Source organism: Biomphalaria glabrata, chromosome 2 (assembly GCF_947242115.1).
Source record: "Biomphalaria glabrata chromosome 2, xgBioGlab47.1, whole genome shotgun sequence".
NCBI classification, from domain to species: Eukaryota; Metazoa; Mollusca; class Gastropoda; family Planorbidae; genus Biomphalaria; species Biomphalaria glabrata.
Window position 1 is genome coordinate 9274546 of NC_074712.1, and position 21117 is coordinate 9295662.

Genomic DNA, 21117 nt, shown 5'->3' on the forward strand with positions numbered 1-21117 from the left:
GCACTGGACAGATCCACATGGAGAGAGAGCATAAGGGAAGGGTCACAGATTGCAGATGTCATACACAACAGAAGCAGAAAGAAGGGTGAAAATGCAACGGTGCCTGGTGATTATATATGCCCAACCTGTGATCGCAGCTGTGTATCAAGGATTGGCCTCTTTAGTCACACAAGAAGTTGCAAAGAGAAAAGATCGTCTCTCCAGAAGTAAAATGCCACAGAGAGAGACAATGCCCACTAGACAAGTGTTCCTAGAATTTTGTATGATCTTTTAGTGATGCCGCAACTAGTGAAAGTCCCAAATTTTTTTTTTTTTTTTTTTTTTTTATATTTATGCAGATAGATTTAGAAAAAAAAACAACTAGTCTATATGGCCTGAGCATAATAACTAAGACTTCACCATCATTGTTCCATGTGGTATTGAACAATAAATAAACATAGATCTAGATATACATGCCTGTAACAGTCTATATTTATCTAGAGGAAAGTACATCTAGTTGTCATTTTAATTTTTATTGCCTCATTTGTCAGCTTTCTTGGTATAGGCTACTACTTTGTTCTTGAAACAGCCCATTTATTTCTAAATTTGGCCCCACTAAGAAATAATCTAATATATAAAAAAGAATAATGCTTTATGAAGGACGGTGGCAAATTTACCTGATTCTGTGACAAATAGTTAACCCTTTGAAGCCAGCAAAATGACTGATCATTTCAACCAGGATGCTAAGAGGCCAGCTCAATGACTAATCAGTAGCCACCTTAACTTTACCCAACAGATAACAAGTAGTTACTAGGGAAATCCCAAATAGATCTAGATCTAGAGTTCTGTTGTAAAATTCAGCTGATTCTTTAGCACTTAGTAAACCAGGATATTATGTGGCTAGCACAATGATCAACCACCCTAACTTTGACAGTGAAACACTTTATCTTTCATATAACAAATCAGTTAGGAGAAATGAGAAATATGATATCTGTATCAATGTCTGTTTTGTTATTTGACATATGCCTATATGGAAAGAGATTTTCCCAAAGAGTAGCATAATTATAGAATACATTTCAATTACTGGCATTGAATAGTAATACACTATTTGTCATTTCTTTGACCTAGGATGACTATGGTTCAAGTAGATGATTCTAAGATGAAAGCCTGTCACTTCTTACATATTGTGCTTTATTTTCTTACTAAAATGTAGCTGTTCTATGTAAAAAATAATATGAATTGCAAATGATGCTTTTTCTTTTCTTTGGCATTAGAAATTTTAAGTAACTTTTGTATATTTATCATCAACTCAAATTACTTATTCAAATTTTAAGTTTTTCATATTTATCTAATTTTTTTTATTAATGCTGCATTCTTTGGCTTAGAGAAAAAAAAATCTTTGAACTTGTGTCAATAGTAGCACTTTTTGATTATGTTCTGATTAGAATCCAAAGATGAGATCAACTTTGAAAAAGAGTACAGCATTCATGTGGGTATTGCTCACACCAGATGGGCCACCCATGGTGAGCCAAGCCCAACCAATGCTCACCCTCACAGATCTGATCCCAACAATGGTCAGTCTTGACTTTAATCTTTATGTATTGTGGCGTTTACAGAAATTTTGTATTTGTTGTAAAATTAAAATAAAACATTTAATGTGTAGCCTTAACTAGAGCTCAGCATAGACTCCAATGAGAATTAGTTTTTGTACAAACCAATATACATTATCAAGTCATCTTCTTTTTTTTCTGGGTTGTTTTTTTTTCTATAGCTTTTTTTGATATTTATGTTTTAGAATTTGTTTTTTTTTCTTTAACTTAGTTTGTTTTTTATATTTCAGAATTTGCCTTGATACACAATGGCATCATCACCAACTACAAGGATATTAAATCTTTTTTGGTAAGCCTCTTTTTAACTTTCTATGTCTACAAGTTGTCTTAATCTTTGTGTGTAAATTCATCCATCATCTTATGATGATTATTATTGCTATTTATTTGATATGCATTGAATTTCATTGATTCACATATGATAGATTCACTTTTTTTTAAACTACAACTTTCAATATTTTTTATATTATCTGACAAAATGATTTTATTATCTTGGTCATTGTTTGGCTTTTTATTCATTTGATGCTAAAAAAAATTCTAATTAATTTATTAAAACTGTGAACATGTAAATTTTGTAAAAAAAAAAGTATTTTTTAAAAAAGTTAGTTTCGATGTAAGCATTTAAGGTTTCAAGCAACTGCTCACTGATACTTTTTTTTCTTGCCTTGTCCACAGACACAGAATGGTCACATCTTTGAGACTGAAACAGACACAGAAGTCATTGCCAAGCTGATGAAGCATTTGTATGACACTCACAAAGAGCAGAAGATCAAGTTCAGAGAACTGGTGGAGCTTACAGTGGCCCAACTGGTCAGTTTAAATGCGTTATGTATGCTAAGTTTATAGACACTCTAGCTAGCAAAAAAAAAAAAGGTAAATTCAGCTAGTGTAGAATGTACAAGTTTGTCTTGTGCTTCTGATGCCTGAGAGTTAGGGGGAAAACTTGATATAAGAATCTCTCTCAAGATGTGAGACTTGATGAAATGCAATAACATTTAGTATTTCTTGATCTTCTAATTTGATCAGAATCCCAAGCATTTGTTGTTGTATGTCCTCGGAAGTGTCTTTAAGTGACATTGTTATCATTGTCTAAATCAATATATTTTCATTGAAAATTACTCATCGATGTGCAACCAACAATCCTTTTCATTCCCACTGCTTTTGCCTTTCTTAGACATCTTATTTCAGTTCTTGTGTTTGTTAAGAGCCCATTTTGCTTTTCTCATTGTAATTAGCAGAGTCAATTAGCATGGTTATGTTTTGTTCAGATAATACAATTCTGACTCAGAAGTGCTTTACTTATATCAAAACATTGTACAGCATTTCACTTGATACACAATTAGGTCCTCAATTACTTAAAGTTAATAGATGTCAAAGCTGGTGTGTCTGAAAATAAATAAAATCCATATTTATTTTTTTTATTTGCGGTCTCTTTTGAAGACGTATTGATCTTAATTTTTTTAACATAAAAGCCTTTATTTCATCGTGTTAAGCCTCTAGGTATTCACTGATTTAAAATAATCACTTGTGCAGCATATGGCTGGCTTTACAGTAAAATCATATTTAAATGATAGAAATCAGTCAGTGTAAGGGTTAAGGAATCTAAAGAAGTAAATATCTGCTTAAAATTGATAATTGATCATTGCATTATTTTTTTTATACTAAATTTTCATCAACAATTGTACTTCTTAAAAGTATACAGAGAATTCTAAATAAAGTTAGGAGACCATTGAATCTTAAATTATGTCCACCAAATGGAATAGATAAATAAATATAGTTAGGAGAACACTGAATCTTAAATTATGTCTATCAAATGGAATAGATAAATAAATATAGTTAGGAGAACACTGAATCTTAAATTATGTCCACCAAATGGAATGGATTTTTCTTCACTTTGACTTATTGCACATTTTGTCTAATTTCTTGTGCAAAAGATAATTATTTTCCTACTTGATTTTTAAATAAATTTATTGCTAAAAATTGTTTTTTTTAAATCTTTTCCCTTACCACCTTTCATAGTTCTCTCGCACAAAATATTCTCTTCCTTTGTGAAGATAAATGTATTTTGGTTTTCTAGATCACTTGAGCTTCATATTTAAATGCATTGCTACATGCAATATGATTTGATCTCAGCACAAAAGGGATTATACATTCTTTCTGTTTGTTAAAAAAAGAGGGGGGTGGGGAAAACCTAAATGACAACTTCATTCACTCAATTTTTGAGTGAACCTTCAATTAGTACTTTATTGTGGCATACATTTTGAAGCTGCAAAATGCTTTATAGAGAGAGTTTTAAAAGTCAGGCTTCCACACATTTCTCAAGGGCTATATGATGAATCTATGTACACTTTTTTTTTGTGGGGAAGCTTTAGAGACTTGTAAACCCCACTGAATTGAACTTCACAGACTGCATTGGCTAGCTGCATACTTCCAAAAGTTTGATCCTAGTGTGTATTTGTGTCACAGCTTTTTGGCTGGGACTCAACTTGCCTTTCTAAATAACTGTTTGGCTGATTTTCTGACATATGTCTGTATCTATGTAAGTTAGTTTTTAAGTGCCTCTACTTCGCATGTCACAGGAAATGTCAGATGACTTGGTGTCTTACTACCGCCCCCCTTTTTCACTCAACCTCAAAAGCCCTTAGTGTATTATGGACTAAGCTGTAAATTACTTGTCTTGTTTACTGCAAGATTTAAAAGTCTGTCTTCTGAAGACATGGCAGGCTAGTCATAAGTGTGCCCCCCTTCATGTGAGTCTAGTATACAGTGACCTGGAGACCCTAACAGCTGTGTGTACCTATGTAGGCATATAGATGTATATATATTGATCCTCAGTTGGACTTTTTATGTGTAAAATTTTGTTACTTTGTATTTGTACAAGCTGTTGTATTTTGGCTATTTAACAGAAATGTGCTTGTTTTTGTTGGGCTGTTTCATCAGAAATTATTGGTAGCAGTTGTTTTCAAGGGCTGACTATTCATAGCTTAGAAACTTGAAGAAAAAAAAAACTCATAGGCATTCATTTTAACTCATCTTTTTTTTTTCCTTAACAAGAGTAACACACAAAATCTCTTCTTCTATCAGTTTGATTTTTTTTTTATTGTTAAAAATGTTTAACACTTGAATTAAATAGTAACAAAAAAAGTTCAGGAAAAGAAAAAGAAGAAAAAAACTTGATATCTAGCCATAACAAAAATATCAAAAGTAAAAAAAAATATATATCACATCTGCAAAAGTCTTACATTTTTATTACTTTTTCATTGATTTAGTTATTGATTTGTGTGTATAAGTAGGTAAAGGCTGTCCCTCAATACTTGTGTTAGTGTATGTATTGCGCAGATTGTTTAAGTAAATCACAGTTTTAGTATATCCCATGTGTAATTACCTGAGCCATAACTATATCCCTTGAAACACTCTCTCTCTCTCTTAGAGAGATAGACACAATGATGTGTCAGTGCTGGTAAACCTCGAGTAGAAAAAAAATATTAGCTACAGTTGCAACATTCAACAATGCATTCATTGCTGCATTTACTTAGTGACATTTTGATCAATCCTTTCAGTTATTTTGAGACTATGTTACTGTTGTTTTTTTTCCATTTCAATTTCTATTTTCTTCTTTATTTAGGCACATGTTTCAAACTTTTATAAAACTTGACGATTATTTTTTTTCAAGCTAGTTTAATCTACTAAATCAAACATGAAATAGAAAAGTAGAAGTGTTCTCCATAGGCAAAGGTTTTACTAAAATAAACTAATTTAAAAAAAAAATACTTTAAAAAAAAACCCAAAGCTTATATTGAGTTAAACTGCTTCAATTATGTTGAACCAATCATGCAATTAATTTTTAATAGATCCAGACTAAAAATAATAAATTTATGTGATTGGAAATATATGTATTAATTGTTTTTGTTTAGCATAACTTTCAATCTTAAAGCATGCTTAGTGCACATTGCTGACCAGATGAAAAATTACATTGAAGAACATGCATGCAGTAGCCAAGATATTTGGTTGCAATGTGATTACAATATTTGGATCTATTCAGTAGGATGAAGTAAAAGCTATCAGGAAACTTATTGTGGAATTTCACAAATAACAAGAACAGATTTTTTTTTACTTGTGATTCACTTTGACCATTTACATATTTGTGCAAGAACTTAAAAAAATAAACATTTTGGTTTATTCCATTGAAAGCATTATGATTTAAAAACATAAAAACAATCAAAATAGTTGAAATTGGTCTGTTTAGGTAATGAAGATAAAAACATTCCCAATATTTGTTTACTATCACGCTCGCATTTGACCATTCAGCAAACAAATAAAAGTGGAGGTAAAAAAAAATGTTTTCTTTTACATTTCTAATGTTGTTGTTTTTTCTAGGAAGGGGCTTTTGCATTGGCAGTAATCAGTAAACATTACCCAGGAGACATTGTTACTACCAGGTTAGTAAATGTTTGTTAATGAATGTCTCTTCCATGTTTGGCTAAATCTGTATGAACACTAATGAATGTCCATGTTTGGCTAGCTGTGTATGGACACTAATGAACATCTCTTCCATGTTTGGCTAGCTCTGTATGGACAGTACTGAATGTCTCTTCCATGTTTGGCTAGCTCTGTATGGACAATAATGAAAAAAAAATGAACGTCTCTTCCATCCATGTAACATATAACAAAAGTTTTTAAATACTATTCAATCAAAGAATAGTTCCCCTTTCAGACCTTGTGGTCAATTGGGCAGATGATGTTAAGGTCATCTGATTCTGTGGCCCACGGCTAACAAGGGTGTCATGTGACCAGCACAACGACCAACCACCTTTACTTTTCTCCAACTAATGTCAGGTACCCATTAGAGCTGGGTGGCGCTCAAAGATCCCGAAATAAAAAATCCCAGGATTCAAACCCCGGATCCTGGTTCAGAAGTCAAGCGCTTTACCGCTCAGCCACCATGCCTCCTTATTTATTCTTATATTTAATATATAAACATACTAGGGTTGCTGTATATGGCCTCCAGTCACTATTGTTCATTTCATAGAAATGAGATGAAAGTCTGGGCATTAGCTATGGTCAGAACTATGTCCCCCACACAGCAGTTCCCCCCCTCTCCACACAGCTGATGTGTCCCAAGGAATGGCAGATACCCAATAGTGTTGGGGACCAACAGCTTTGCAGCTTCTTTCAGGGTGTAGCAGATGTTTGGATTCAGAGTTTACCTTTTACTAGGTTGGTAGCCAGCCTAGGCCAACAAGCCCTTCCTTCCAAAAACTTACTGGCTTAGGTGCCTGTACAACTTTTTTTGTTTAGTAGAGGAAAACAGTAGGCAGTGTTAAGTTTCTGTTAAACTGAAAGTTTTACATCTGAGCCTGAATTCATGAGTACAGATATTTATTTTTGATTGAATGTCCAGCCATAATAGTTTGAAATAAATAGAAAACAGATTTTTTTTCAAGTTATTCACAAAAAGTATACTTCCATTTTTTCACTTTCAGAAGGGGCAGCCCACTCATCATAGGTGTGAAAAGCAAGAACAAGCTCAGCACAGATCATATTCCAGTTTTATTTAACAAAGGTGAAGATTTTTTTTTATCTTTTTTATTTCACTTGGTTCTTTTGGTCCTTTGGTGCTCTTTCAATATTCAAATGTTTTTGTTTTTTTCTGTTGTAATATTATATTCAGTTTTATAAAAGGTTGTGAGATTATAATTGGCTTTTCCATACTGGTAATAATGGTATGGTCATTTTATATTCTTATTGTTTGTTTCTCATTCTGCCTGACACACTCTCTTTGAATAATGTTATCAGTTGCCCGGCTGTTAGTCAGGCCTCCAAGTATTTTATTCCAGTACTATTTCAAAGTTGAAAATGCAAATATTTTTAAATTCAGATTTTTTATATTGAATTTATGTACAAGTCCTGGGTGATGCTTTTTTTGAAAATCTGTCTTTAGAGAGTTGCAGTGTTTTTCACTGAACTAAAATATATTTTATTGATTAATTTCAAAAGTTAACACTGAGGATATCACAGTTCCTAGCAGTTATTAGCTTCTAGTCTCTTTTTGCTGAAGTGCCAAATTATTTTTATTCCAACAAGGAAAAAAATTGTTTTGCAAATCATTTGCAACACTTTCTTGAGAATTAAGAGCTTAACTTGAATTCTTCCGGTAAAGGTCATAAGCGAGTAATGGAGCCTCTTTGAAGGTCATGAACTCGTGTTGGGCTTCTCTAAAACACCATGAAATCCACTTGGAAAACTTTGTAATTTTCAAACAAAGATTGAATGAGTCAGACTCATGGTCTATAATGCTTGCAACAAATCTTTTTAAACTGTTTCACATGTAACTTTTTAGTCTAGTTAACATTGATTCTCATTCTTAGTCTAGTTAGCATTGATTCTTATTTTTAGTCTAGTTGGCATTATTTAACATTTTTAGTTTAGTTGGCATCATTCACATATTTATTTTAGTTCAGTGATTCTCAGAAATGTAATAGTTTCATGTCATCATTAGCTTTTTCTTGCCAAAGTAATTTTTCGAAGCTTTGAAATATTCACAAAACCTTGGATGGGGGTTGGGCTGTATTTTGTTTATCTTAACAAAATAAACTTAACAAAAAAACAGATTTTGTTTATGGTATAGGCCCAAGGAGACATAACGTCTTAAATAATTGTTGACATTGATAACACATACAATAGTTTCAAACTAATTTTTGTATAAAGAGAATCAATTGAAATACTATTGCTTCTCCTTAGTGGGTTTGATTCCTCTACAATTTCTGAGTTTTTGAAAGAAACACTGTTACTTAGAAATAATGCTAAATTATAATATTGTTTAACTGTTATTTAACCACTGTTAATCTCTAACCTATGATATTGTAATAGAAGTAGTTCTAGTATGTTAACAACATGTGCTTATCCAATAAATCCAGGTTTCACAGACTTTAAAGAAGGTACTTGAAGGACCCAGTATCTCTTCTTATCTTTAATCAACTTACCAAACTAGTTCACTAATACTTGTCATTTTTTTAAATAATGCATTAAGTATTCAATACCAGTGCTAAAACATGTTTTATCCAACTTCTTTTGTTTGATATTTTAATTCATTTTGGCACACAAATAGTTTTAATGTGTCAGAAAAGCAACTTGAACACATATTTTTACTCAAACATATTTAGCGCTGGTTTGGACCTAAGTAAATTACATTTCAGCTTTGAAAGTTTATAATTTTCTAGAAACCTGTTTTTTTTTATTACCTTTTAAAGCTTTTTTGTTAAATGTAGTTTATGGTAATAAGCTTTTTGCCAATATTTGCTTTTCACATTGATACAAAAGAAAGGTTTAGATAAAGCATTTTTAGATCAATTTTTAAGTAGATAATGTTGGCCTCAGTTTAAAAACAAAACATGCTAACATATCTTTCTTTGTTTTCTTCTGAAAATCTCTTGACTCTGAGCCAACTAGATGTAGTTTCTTTTTGTGGAAAGGGTTAGAACTCACTTAGTTACTTGTGCATGTCTTTTGAGATGTGAAGAGTTTCAGATCTTAAAATTACTAGTCATTGGAGTCTCAGAGCTTGAGATTTTTTTTTATAATAATTAGATATAGATTTCTAAAAATTAATTTTAAAAAAAAGGGGATGGGGGGAGAAATGTATACCCAAAACTTGTATAAATTACATTATTCTTTTAATTATTACTTTTCTTTTAAAATAATAAATGCTTCATTGTTGTTTTAGATCATATAATCTAAATGTATATTTTTATCCCTGAAATAATCTTACAATTAACTTACATATTTGTAAATACATATAATTAAAAAGTAATTCTTTTGTTAAATGAGTGAAATATCCCGGAAGTTATACATAGACTCTTTTCACTTTTTGATAATTGAATAAAACTGTCAGGAGCTGAAGCATTAATACTTTTGGTCCCTAAGGCCTAAACGTTTATGACAAATATCTAAACCTCTGAACTTAGCATTCCTGCAAAGAGCTAATCTGTATGATTACTATGCAGTATTACCTAATAGTGGAGTTACCTGAAAGTATGGTATTTTTAAACTAATGTAAAATTTAAATTTTTTTTTTTTTGTTTTTTTTTTTTTACAATTGTGGTTTCCCTTTGAAATTTAAAATGCTTTTTTTTTTAAAAAAAGACATTTTAGAAAAAAATCTTTTAGAGTTTATCATTTTTATTTTGATCAAACTATTACAAGTGGTGTAATAGAAGAAGTGACAATACTAACTAAAAAAAACAAAACGTAGAAATTTTTTTAAAAAATTCTTTGCTACCAATACTACATTTTTTGATTTTCCTTACAATATTGTACTCTGCATTATTTTATCTGAAAATAAGTAAATATATAAACATCTGATGTGTATTTTATATTTTCCTAATGCCTTCCTTCATTTATATTTATGTGTGTGTCTATTATAAAACATTCAAATGTAGCTATTTGAAATGAACATTTTGAAACATTTTTATTTTAAGCTCTAAACTCAACTGATACCAATGACTGTAAGGCAAATTACTTAAAACATTTTAATGATGGAGTCGGTTATAGAATCATTACTAGTTATGGGAGCATGCAGTGCTGGACATTTAACAAAAATCTCTTCATACACCATACAATCCATAAGACGACTCATTTTCATTTTTTTAAACTCAAGTAGAAGCTTTAAGATTTTTTTTTTTTGTAAGATGCTAAAATTATCAACTTTTTGTAACTCTTCTGTTTGCAATGTTTTATTTTGTTCAGACAATGAAATTAAATTTAACAACAATATCAAAATAAAAATTGAACATTTTCAAAATCTTTGGATTAATAAAGATTTCCGAGTGAGCTAACAACTCTGTTGTTGATTTTTTGGACATTAATTTATTCATAAACATTTTCTCATCCTAGCATCAATAGAGTTTTATAAAAAAAAAATGAAACAAAACAAAAAAATATTATATTGAGATTTTCTTTTCAAAGTTTAATTATTTCTCACTTTTGTTTCATTTCTGTCTTGCTTTTGAAGTTCACGAAGTCCTAATTTTTGTATTTTAGATCATCGTGGATTCTTAGGCAGTAGTCAAGGCCGTCGTGCTGAAGAGCAGACACAATACCACACTACAGGGCCTCACAAAGAGATTGAATACTACTTCGCCTCAGATGCCAGGTATTGTGTTCCTGTTCAACATTGTTGGTGAAAACATATCCATTAAGCCTAAGATTTTACAAATTTGTTTTCATACAATGAAATCCTCTTATCTCTTTTCAATACATGATTTGCTCTGTCATTGATACATTCTGAAGGAGAATACATGGCCTGACTTTCAACAAACTGCCAAGTTCATTGCATAATTTGTTACGAGTGAATAGAATAATTCTGCTTATTAGCATACTGACTTTGACAAATTTATCTATTTTTATTTGCATAGAACATACCTTTATAATGCATCACTGCTCAAAATGTGCAAAGCTTAAAATGTGTTAGCATTCAAATTTGTTGCACATACTTCCAAGTTCAATTAGCCAGACTTAAATTAAAAACAAAAAAGTCTGTAAAGGTAAAGTTCAAAGACCTTGATCAACAAAACAAAAAAAAACTGATACATTTGAGTGTCAAATAGGAAGATCTGCCATTCTATCACAGCTGCTGAGAGTAATGAAAGCAAGACAGATGATATATAGCTCATGCACCAATGTACATATGATGCCTTGGATTGAAAGCATTAAATGCTTTTATTCTGAAGAGCACATTTTGCAGTCAAAACTCTTTATTTGCAAGCACCCAGGAATATTTGACATAAAGAATATGTAACACTAGAATGCATCTACAGTGTAGTAGTTCATTTGCATTTAGTTGAGATGTTATTTTACCTCAGTATGTCATGTTTGTGTCTTTTAGTATTATAGGCCTTCATGTATTACTAGGTCTCACTTTATCACAATGTGTAGATCCATGAGATGTGATTTTTAGTTAAAAAGAATATTTTTATTTGTTTTTTCCTTTAGCCAAAACCAAAAAAAAAAAAAAACTTATTAGGTTTACATGTTTTAGTTTATGAAAAAAAAAAAGGAAATATATTAGAAGTTTTAAAAGTGTCAGATGCAGGGAAGTTCAGAAGTTTCCAAAGCCAATGATGATTGACAAGGGTGTAATGTGTTTTAACACAACCTGCTTGTATTTTTACCAACAATTAATAATAAAATCTAGTTGCACTCATGGAGATTCTAAAATCCTGATATTAATGTTTCTACTAGGATATGAACACTGGAATGTAGTTTTTATATGGAAATATCAGTTAATATGTTTATTATATAGTTTATAAGTTAATGTATTTATTACTTAATTACACCAACCTAATGCTATCATGAAAAACTCTGACCAGACCATAATTTCATTTGTTTATTGTCTTCTCATGGCAGTGCTATCATAGAACATACTGACCAAGTCATATTCTTGGAAGAGAATGATGTGGCTGAGGTACATGAAGGAACACTCAACATTCATCAGGCCACTAGATCCTTGGATGAAAAAACTTTTAGGGAAATTACAACTCTAAAGATAGCCATTGAACAAATCATGAAAGGTAAAGTTTCAAACATTATTTTTGAAGGAGGAAGGTACATTTATTGATTTAAGCACATTTGTAGAGAACAGATGATGGAATAATTCAGTTCTGCAATGCTAGTCATTGACTTAGTCATAAAAAAAATGAATCAGGCTGCATTCGGTATCCCATAACATGAATCAAATCGACTGAAGGACTTGGAGTTTGCAGAAAATATAGCACTACTTGGGAATACAAGTAAATGTAGACAAGTGATAATGGAGAGCCTTGATAATGACGCATTCAAAATCAACCTCTTTATAAATCTTGATAAAACCAAAGTAATGTGTATTGGCTTCAAGTTCCCCCACCAGCATTGGGAGTACAAAGCTTGAACAAATAAAGCAGTTAACCTATTTAGGCAGCCTTATCAAAAGCAATGGAGATGCACATCACATTGTGTATGTCACATGGGGAAAGCAGGAGCCCTCTTCTGAAAACTACGAACTATCTGATCAAACAAATCAATCTGCCTGATGATCCAGATCCACCTCCTCATTACATTCATCAACACAATAGCCCAATATGCAAGCGAGACATAGTAGCCATCCATAGAGGTTGGAAAGAGACTTAATGTGGTTCAGCAGTGATGGCCGAGAAGGATCTTAAGAATAACAGCAAGATCCTTTCTTGCACTTTCTTGTCTAAAGTTGAAAACAAAATAAGATAGCCGGACTCATTTATTTATGGCAGATTTTCAGTTGCAAGATAGAATTAAGATTGTTAAATACATTGATTAAATTGAAAGCTGTAATTGAGGTTTATATTTGTTTTTGGGTTTCAGGAAACTTCAAAACTTTCATGCAGAAAGAAATCTTTGAGCAGCCTGAATCTGTGGTGAACACAATGAGAGGCAGAGTCAATTTTGAGAAGGAGACTGTAGTGCTGGGAGGAATCAAGGACTATATGAGTGAGATCAGGCGCTGCAGACGTCTTTTGTTCATAGCCTGTGGCACCAGTTATCACAGTGCCATCGCAGTAAGCTACAACATGTATATTTTTTAATATATCCAATAAAATGTTCCTTCCTTTATTTTATTAAATGCATAAATATTTTTATCATCATTGTAGTAATATTATGTTTTAACATGTAAATATATGTTAATAAAATTGTTTGTTGCAAATTTTAAATAAAGTTAATAAGTTGATAGGATGTAACCCTATCTTTATTTTGTTCACCACTATTTTCTTTCTTATATGTAAAAAAAAAAATGTTCTTGCTCCTCAGACTCGTCAGCTCCTTGAAGAATTGACAGAACTACCAGTCATGGTAGAACTTGCAAGTGACTTCCTTGACAGAAGCACACCAATATTCAGAGATGATGTTTGTTTCTTCATCAGTCAATCTGGTCAGTTGGAACAATTTGGAATTACATGCTGATTTTCATTAATACAGTATACACAATCTTATTCAGGGGATAAATCTAATGTATTCAAAGATTTTTTTTTCTTCATTTACACCTTTAGATGAAAATTTTTTATTTCAATCATACAGATTATTATATTGTACAATGTAAATGACATAAAAAAAAATATCTTAATCTCATGATTGTGCAACATTTAGACTGCAGTATTTAATTAAAGATTTTTAATTATCCCAATGGTACTAAGACACAAATAGGAAGTTTCCTTTGCCTGTTAAACAGTTTCACAACATCTACTAGACTGACCTTTCAGGCACTAGATTTTTACAACTTGCTAAAACTGGCTGGTGGGTACTTGTAAATGTAGGTTAAATGGTGTAACTTTGCAGAATGCGAATGTGGTGTAATGCTGGGTTCTTGCCTCCTGAAGTACTCTTGACAAGACAAATACTATAAACTGACTTAAGTCCATTTCAGCAGACAAATATAAAGTTTATTTTACTACAATAATAATAATACTGCACTCCTTGTTAGTGCTACAAGTCAAGAAATAATAAACAATCCTATCCGCACAACAGCGATATCAAATATATATCCAATGCGTTAATTGCAAATCACGTCCGCATCTCAGCGGGAAACACAGTGCAGAAATATAGATTAACTAATACATGTATCGAAAAGACCACTGGCAACAACTGCCCACAAGTTACTTTCTAACTGCAATTACTACAGACTTTTCTAAGTCGCTATTGTCCATTGCGGACTAAAATATACTAGACTGCCTCCTACAGAGGATAACACTTTACTGACCACACGGTCCAAAGTATCCCACTTGACTTCACTGACTTGACTGAACTCAAAGTCAGCTTTATTCATTCTACTTCCTGTTTTCTACATCAGGAATTCCATGTGTCTTTTAAACTCTTAACATGACGTGAATATTAGATCATGCAATGTCAACTGAGACTGTGACAGTACTCTTGAAAAGTGCAGTAGATCCCAGGTGCTTATCAGTCATCTCGCAAGTTAAACAAAAAATTATCAACATATACTTTTTCTAACCATATGTGATTATCGCTTAATTTAATCAACATAATTTCCTATGTTAATAAAAGTTAACTCTTTGCATTGGCAACATTTACTTTTTCTAACCATATGTGATTATTGCTTAATTTAATTAACATAATTTCCTATGTTAATAAAAGTTTACTCTTTGCATTGGTAACAGTTTCAACAATTGTCATAGACAAATCATTTTAAGTTCAGGAAATTTTCAAATTGGATTTAAAGTGTAAAATTCAGTGACCTTAATAACTTACATACAACTTTTTAAAAAATGAAATAATAATAATTAAGGAAGAAGGTAAAATTTCAAGAGAGATTCCTTGATAGTGATAGGAATACTTACATTGTAATAAGATTCTACTTGGTTGATTTATGTAATAACCTTTTCTATTCACCCTGGCCTTGAGATAATTGAGACTTTTCAGAAAGTACATCATCATTGATAGTCTAAACACCTCATTACATTACTATGTCTGCACTAATAACATTAGATCAATAGTTGACTTCCTTTTTTCCTCCAGGTGAAACTGCTGACACCCTGAATGCACTTCACTACTGCAAACAGCGTGGTGCCCTTATTGTAGGCATTACCAATGTAGTGGGCTCTAACATTTCCAGAGAGTCTAACTGTGGTGTTCACCTCAATGCTGGTCCAGAGATTGGTGTGGCCAGTACTAAGGTGAGGATTCACTAGTTAACATTTTAAAACGCACTTTTGTTATTGTCTACATTTACAAATAATGCATCTTTTGTTTTCTAAGTTCTTTGTAAATTTTGATTACAGACTTTTCTCATTATTTAAAATAGTTATGTTCCCTGCTCATAATTATACTGATAATTTTTAAATTTGAGAAATGGGCACTTCCGCTTATTTGAAATTTTAACTGAGCTACAATAACACTAGTATTTCTTTTAAACATATTTACTAAGTCCTGACATATGGAATTAGGAATATGCTAAATTTTTGGGACATCTGAATAATTATCAAGATGTATTTATTTAAAATTAGATTCTCTTAAATTTCAAAAAAAAATTAATTAGATAAAAAAAGGTTTTAAAGTGTCAATAAAATGTAACTGTTTTTAATGAAAGGAAAAATATAATTTAGATCAGAGAAGATCTTTTAAAATTATTATGGTGATATATTAATAATTTGAGATTCTTTTTTATTCTTTTTGGCTTTAGGCTTACACAAGTCAGTTCATTGCTCTAGTTTTGTTTGGTCTGATGATGAGTGAAGACAGAATCTCTCTACAGAACAGAAGAAAAGAAATCATTAGAGGACTCAAAGAAATACCTGGTACTTTTCACATACCTAAATGCTTGAATGATTTGGGCATATAATCTACAACTTTACAAGAGTGTGTCAGCATTATTTTAGAATTCCATTTTAAAAGAAAAAAGGATATTTATTCTGTAAATGTTTGTCAGATTTTTTTTACATTTCTATTAGGCTGGGAGGACAGATTAGAGTCCTTATAGACTGCCATACTAATACATTTCCTTACTCCTTCTTCTACCCATTTTCTTGAGTTTGACAGGTTAAAGTGCATACAAATAAATTAGACTAAGCAATTAGTCCTGAGTGCTTTTATGTTAACATTAAGGGGACAACTGGCAGTAAATGGTATCCAAATTTTAAAAAGTACCTGTATGAAACATTTACAGGTTTTTATAATTTAAGTTATAATTTTTGTATATTTACAATGACAAAAGAATGTTAAAAATGTGTATTAAGTAAAGGTTTGAACAAAGTTTTGTGTAGCTTGCAAGCCTATGACAAATGTTTCCTTTGACCTAGATTAACAAATACGTTTTTTGTTGAGAGCCTCAGTTTGTTTGTTTTTTTGTATCAAATTTGATAAAAACCAAAGAAGAAAAAATACTTTTGTCAAAAGTTTTAAAAATATAATACTATCACTGGTATGTACTTTTTATTGTGTGAATGTGTTTGTATTTAGTATCGAATTTAAACTTCTTATTCAACTTTTAGAATAATTAAGTTAGCTATGAGTTGTTGTTGTTGTTTTTTTATTAATCTATACAGCTTACAAGAAAGATTGATGACATTTAAGAAAAATGGATTACAACAGGATCTTAATTCATAATCTATAAATGTTTTGTTTGTTTTTTTTGTCTGGATAAGTGCGCTTCTATATATGTTGTTATCTTCCATTTAAGAGGTGGGATGTGTGAATGAAAAATATGTGACTTGAAAGAGGTTATCAATCCTGTCCATGTGAAGAAAAGGATAGTTTAGATTAAGGATTATGTGCAGTTTTCAGTGATAGGTGAACGGAAAGAATTAGTATGTAGAGAAAAGCTAAGTGTAATTAGAGAATTTCACCTCGAGCTCCTTCAACAAAAACAAGAAGTCCAATGCACACAGTTTATCTCTGAGATTGAAGTGTACATTGTGTCTTAAAATACATAATTACCTCAAGAATAAAAAAGATTATTTCCGGTACATTTTCAGCGTATCCAAGAGTTGGCCAGATTCAGTTCTTTTCCTTAAACTTTTTGTCTTGTGAAGTTTACAATTTGTCTTATGATTGAAAATATTTTTTCACTTTTCAGAGCAGATAAAGGAAGTTCTAACAATGGATGACAAAATTCTGGACTTGGCCAAGGAACTTTATGAAGAGAAGTCTCTGCTAGTCATGGGCAGAGGATATAACTATGCAACATGTTTGGAAGGTGCTCTGGTGGGTATTTTTATGTGAAAAAAATGTATGGATATTCTCTATAACACTGCTAATTGTTCCACACTCATATATATGTCTGGTGTTGGCTTAAATTCTATACTTTATTTTATATTTTGTATATTAAAAATCTTAGCAGAAGACAGCAGTATACTTTCTTAAAATTAAACTCAATCTAGAAATAGAGTTGTTTTCATTTTTAGACGGTTATTTTTTTATCATTGTGTCTGTCAGTAATGCTGATTTTGTTATGGTTGAATAATTTTCATTTCTTTAGAAAATCAAGGAGTTGACCTACATGCACTCTGAAGGCATCATGGCGGGGGAGTTGAAACATGGCCCATTAGCACTGGTTGATGCAGCCATGCCAGTGTTGATGGTTTGCACCAGAGATAATGTTTTCTCTGTAAGTTTTTCTTATAAATTTGTGTAGGCTTATGATTGTAAGACTTCACCTTTTTTTTTCTTCTATGGGCTTAAAAATCAAATTACTTTTGCAGATGTTCACGTTAAAAAGTGTTTCTATTTTTAGTCCATACTTTACATCTGCTTGTTATTGATCAGTACAGCATAATTCTGTTTACAAGAATGCATAAGATCTAGTGGCCACATTTTCCAAAAATATTTCTTTAAGGTGGATTTTAATACTATAAGCTGAAAACACAACATTTTTGTTGGTGCTCTATCTTATGTAAATAGCAATCCTTAGTGGTTTACTTTATTTCTGATGAAATAAAAATAAACTCCATAGGATCGTAATTGGCAAAAACAACCCCCACCAGGCAGCTGTTTGAGACAAACATTCATAAAAAAGCTAAAAGGATTCTAGAAATAAAAAATCACTGTTGTGTCAGGATTTTGTGATTTTACCATCACAAAAGAGATACAAGACACTGATAGCAAATACAAACAGACACAAAAACTCTTTTGTACCCCTGGCAATCAAATCATTAAATAGAAACAATCTGATATAAACTTTTCACATGTAAATTATGAGTGAGACTGGTGTGAATGTACATCTTGGTTTTCTATAGTTATTATGTTTTGTTTGGTGTAATGCACAAATTGTTAGACAAATTTCCTTACGGACAATGAAGATTATTATTATTATTCTAATACAAATTGAAAATTTCTTTTTTTAAATATTAATGTTTATAATTTTGTCTGCCAATATAGAAATGTGAAAATGCCTTACAGCAAGTTAAAGCAAGACATGTGAGTAACAATAAAATTAGGTCATTAGTTACTTTTATATTAAGAGATGAACTTTAGAAAGGTTCATGCCCTTTAAAAATGTGAATCATTTTGTATATTTACAAAGTATTAATTAATTAATTTTTTTAAAATCTGTTATCCTTCTAATAGGGAAATTTACTCTAAACCAAATTAAATTAATATTTTTCACTCTTAGATGTGCATAAACCTGGCAACATGCTATTTTTGTTTTGTATGTTCAGGGTGTTCCAATTATAATCTGTAACGCTGGGGATGGAGAGTATCTGACTGGTGAATCAGATAAAATTGTGTGCAATGGTGATTCCACCCCAGCTATCAATGGTGTAGACAGAGATGAGGACACACCCAAAACTACTGTTAAACCTTTAAAAAAATCCAGAGCCCTGGAAGTGCCTAAGACAATTGACTGCCTTCAGGGTATTCTCACAGTCATACCCATGCAGCTCCTGTCCATGCATATCGCAGAGTTGAGAAAGCTGGATGTAAGGCATCATTACCCTAGTTATCATAGCCAAGGCTTTGCTTTAGTTTTGTCTGCACTTGTATCTGTGTTTCTGCTTGATGCATGCTGCTGCACTCTTCTATGCTTAACATGTATTGGTTGATGCCTGCTTTTTATTCTGTTAGGCCTACTGTTCTTTTTAGAAGCTTATTTAATGTTGTATTGTCTGGTTAATCATATTCTACATACTAACTATGTTTAATCTCTCTCTATATATATTTTTTGGTCCATGTCAAATAAATGTTCTTCTTATATAATTGTCACTTAATTCTTTTTTCTATTCTACTTTTTTTTTTCAAGAGATCAATAGCTTTTTTTAATGTACAATCCTGGTGCACGTTTAATTATTTAACTTTCTTTTTAGAGCTAAAAACCAATTGCAACATAACCATGTCTAGTTCTAATTAATTTAAATTTTTTTTACCCAAGATTTTGACCATTTCTTAAAAAGTGAAAGTAGCTAGTCTGCACATCTGATCTTTTTTGGAGTGCACAAAGATAAATTAACATTATCAGTACTTTACAAAGCACTAGACATGATCACTGTCACCAGTGGGGTTTAAATTAATTAATTCATTAACTAGCATAAGGCATAGACTGTAGTAGTAATTAACAGTAGGTAAGGTCACCATTTGTAACATGTTCATTATGTTGCTATTGACACCAGTAAAAAAAAAAGTAAAGCTTTCCATGCCAAATTTTATCAACCTTCATGCTGAAATGTGGAGATGGCAAGGATTTTTTTTTTTTTGGTGGTTGTAGGGTGGCTTATTACTTGAGAATTAAGTATTAGTTTTAGAAATAATCTATACAATGCCGGTACCACTATGAATATGAGGGTAAGTAATTTATTATCCTCAAAGTGGTTACCGGGTATATATATTTTTTTTATGTTGGTAGTACTGTCATAAACAATAGATGATGCATGCATGGCTAGTTCCATTGTCATTTGAAGGAGAAAGTATCATGGCTGCTCTTCACTCTGTTTGCACTAAAGAGAACAAAGTTCTGTGAAAGTGTACCAGAACCTGAAAATCATTGAACACTTAAAAGTACTGGCTCATCCGTATAGTCCTGACCATGCCGCATTTGACCCACACAAGAATGCATTAGGGGCTGTAGCTTTACCTCAGATGTAGTGAAAGAAGTGGTGTAATTTTGGCTCGCAGCTTAACCAAAAACCTTTTTCAAGGGCTTCAGGAAGTTGGTGCCATAATGGACCAAGTGCTATGTTGAGAAATAATGTATGTTTCCTATTGGTATTACAAATTTTTTACCTCAGTGCGGCTAAATGTTGACTTATCCTTGCATATCTCTTAGCCTGTTTTTGCACTAGCTGGGCTGGTAAATTTATACCATTTTTTAATCTAATAATCTTATCCACAATGCTTTTATTTCACTAGATAATTGCTATAGCAAGGCTAGTATATTCATTATTTATGTATCACTACTCAGTTTATTGCTTTTGTGAAATGGGCCAGTAAGTAAAACAATATATAGAGCAAATTATTTCAACTTTATGTATGGCACAAGTAGTAGACATATCAGGTCTAGAAACATTTGACAACTCCATGAAATCACTTTTTAAAAATTATTATTATCCATGTTTATAAGCTAGTGAAAATCATTAACTATACCAGGTATTTTAGTTATTTAAATTTTTTGTAGGGTTAAAAATGTTACTTTGTCCTACCGTATGTCATGACACCAGAAACCATCCTAATTGTTCTCGTTATTTTATCTATTACATTTTAATTACTAGGGCAGACCTATAATCATTTGTAACCAGAATGATTTTGAGACCCAGAAACAAGCATTTAGGTACATTGATATACCCCACAGTGTGGACTGCCTTCAGGGAATTTTAGCTGTTGTCCCTATGCAACTCCTTTCCTATCATATAGCTGTATTAAGAGGATATGATGTAAGAAGAATAAAAACTACCATAAGCTTTTAAGTTCAACATTTCAGTGTATTCGATATTTGACTTCATTTTGTTGTTCAACTTTTATAATTCTACACACATTTAGTTTTTCTATTGCACTAATTATTTTATTTTCTAATGCAAATGTT

At 31.5% G+C, this 21117-nt stretch overlaps 1 protein-coding gene and 1 long non-coding RNA gene across 8 annotated transcripts in view; one reads left to right on the top strand and one right to left on the bottom strand.

The window, feature by feature from the left end:
* LOC106067969 (glutamine--fructose-6-phosphate aminotransferase [isomerizing] 2-like) overlaps positions 1 to 21117 on the top strand; it is a 55651-nt gene that overhangs the window by 32527 nt on the left and 2007 nt on the right. For 4 of the 7 annotated variants that reach the window (XM_056019019.1, XM_056019017.1, XM_056019018.1 and 1 more), the window contains 17 exons: positions 1425 to 1553; positions 1820 to 1878; positions 2262 to 2396; positions 5964 to 6025; positions 7070 to 7149; positions 8504 to 8524; positions 10064 to 10090; positions 10626 to 10737; positions 11991 to 12154; positions 12960 to 13153; positions 13404 to 13524; positions 15126 to 15283; positions 15790 to 15904; positions 17182 to 17309; positions 17584 to 17712; positions 18483 to 18521; positions 18764 to 19024. In XM_056019019.1, coding sequence (XP_055874994.1) covers positions 1425 to 1553; positions 1820 to 1878; positions 2262 to 2396; positions 5964 to 6025; positions 7070 to 7149; positions 8504 to 8524; positions 10064 to 10090; positions 10626 to 10737; positions 11991 to 12154; positions 12960 to 13153; positions 13404 to 13524; positions 15126 to 15283; positions 15790 to 15904; positions 17182 to 17309; positions 17584 to 17712; positions 18483 to 18521; positions 18764 to 19024 — 1934 coding nt within the window. Of the gene's footprint in view, positions 1 to 1424; positions 1554 to 1819; positions 1879 to 2261; positions 2397 to 5963; positions 6026 to 7069; positions 7150 to 8503; positions 8525 to 10063; positions 10091 to 10625; positions 10738 to 11990; positions 12155 to 12959; positions 13154 to 13403; positions 13525 to 15125; positions 15284 to 15789; positions 15905 to 17181; positions 17310 to 17583; positions 17713 to 18482; positions 18522 to 18763; positions 19025 to 20806; positions 20969 to 21117 lie in introns of all 7 variants that reach the window. The other 3 variants (XM_056019020.1, XM_013227250.2, XM_013227251.2) reach the window with 3 other exon arrangements.
* Positions 2261 to 5059, bottom strand: LOC129924473 (uncharacterized). Its single transcript, XR_008776408.1, has 2 exons — positions 4972 to 5059; positions 2261 to 2972 (listed from the first exon to the last, which is right to left on the bottom strand). It is a non-coding gene; the product is annotated as an uncharacterized LOC129924473 (long non-coding RNA).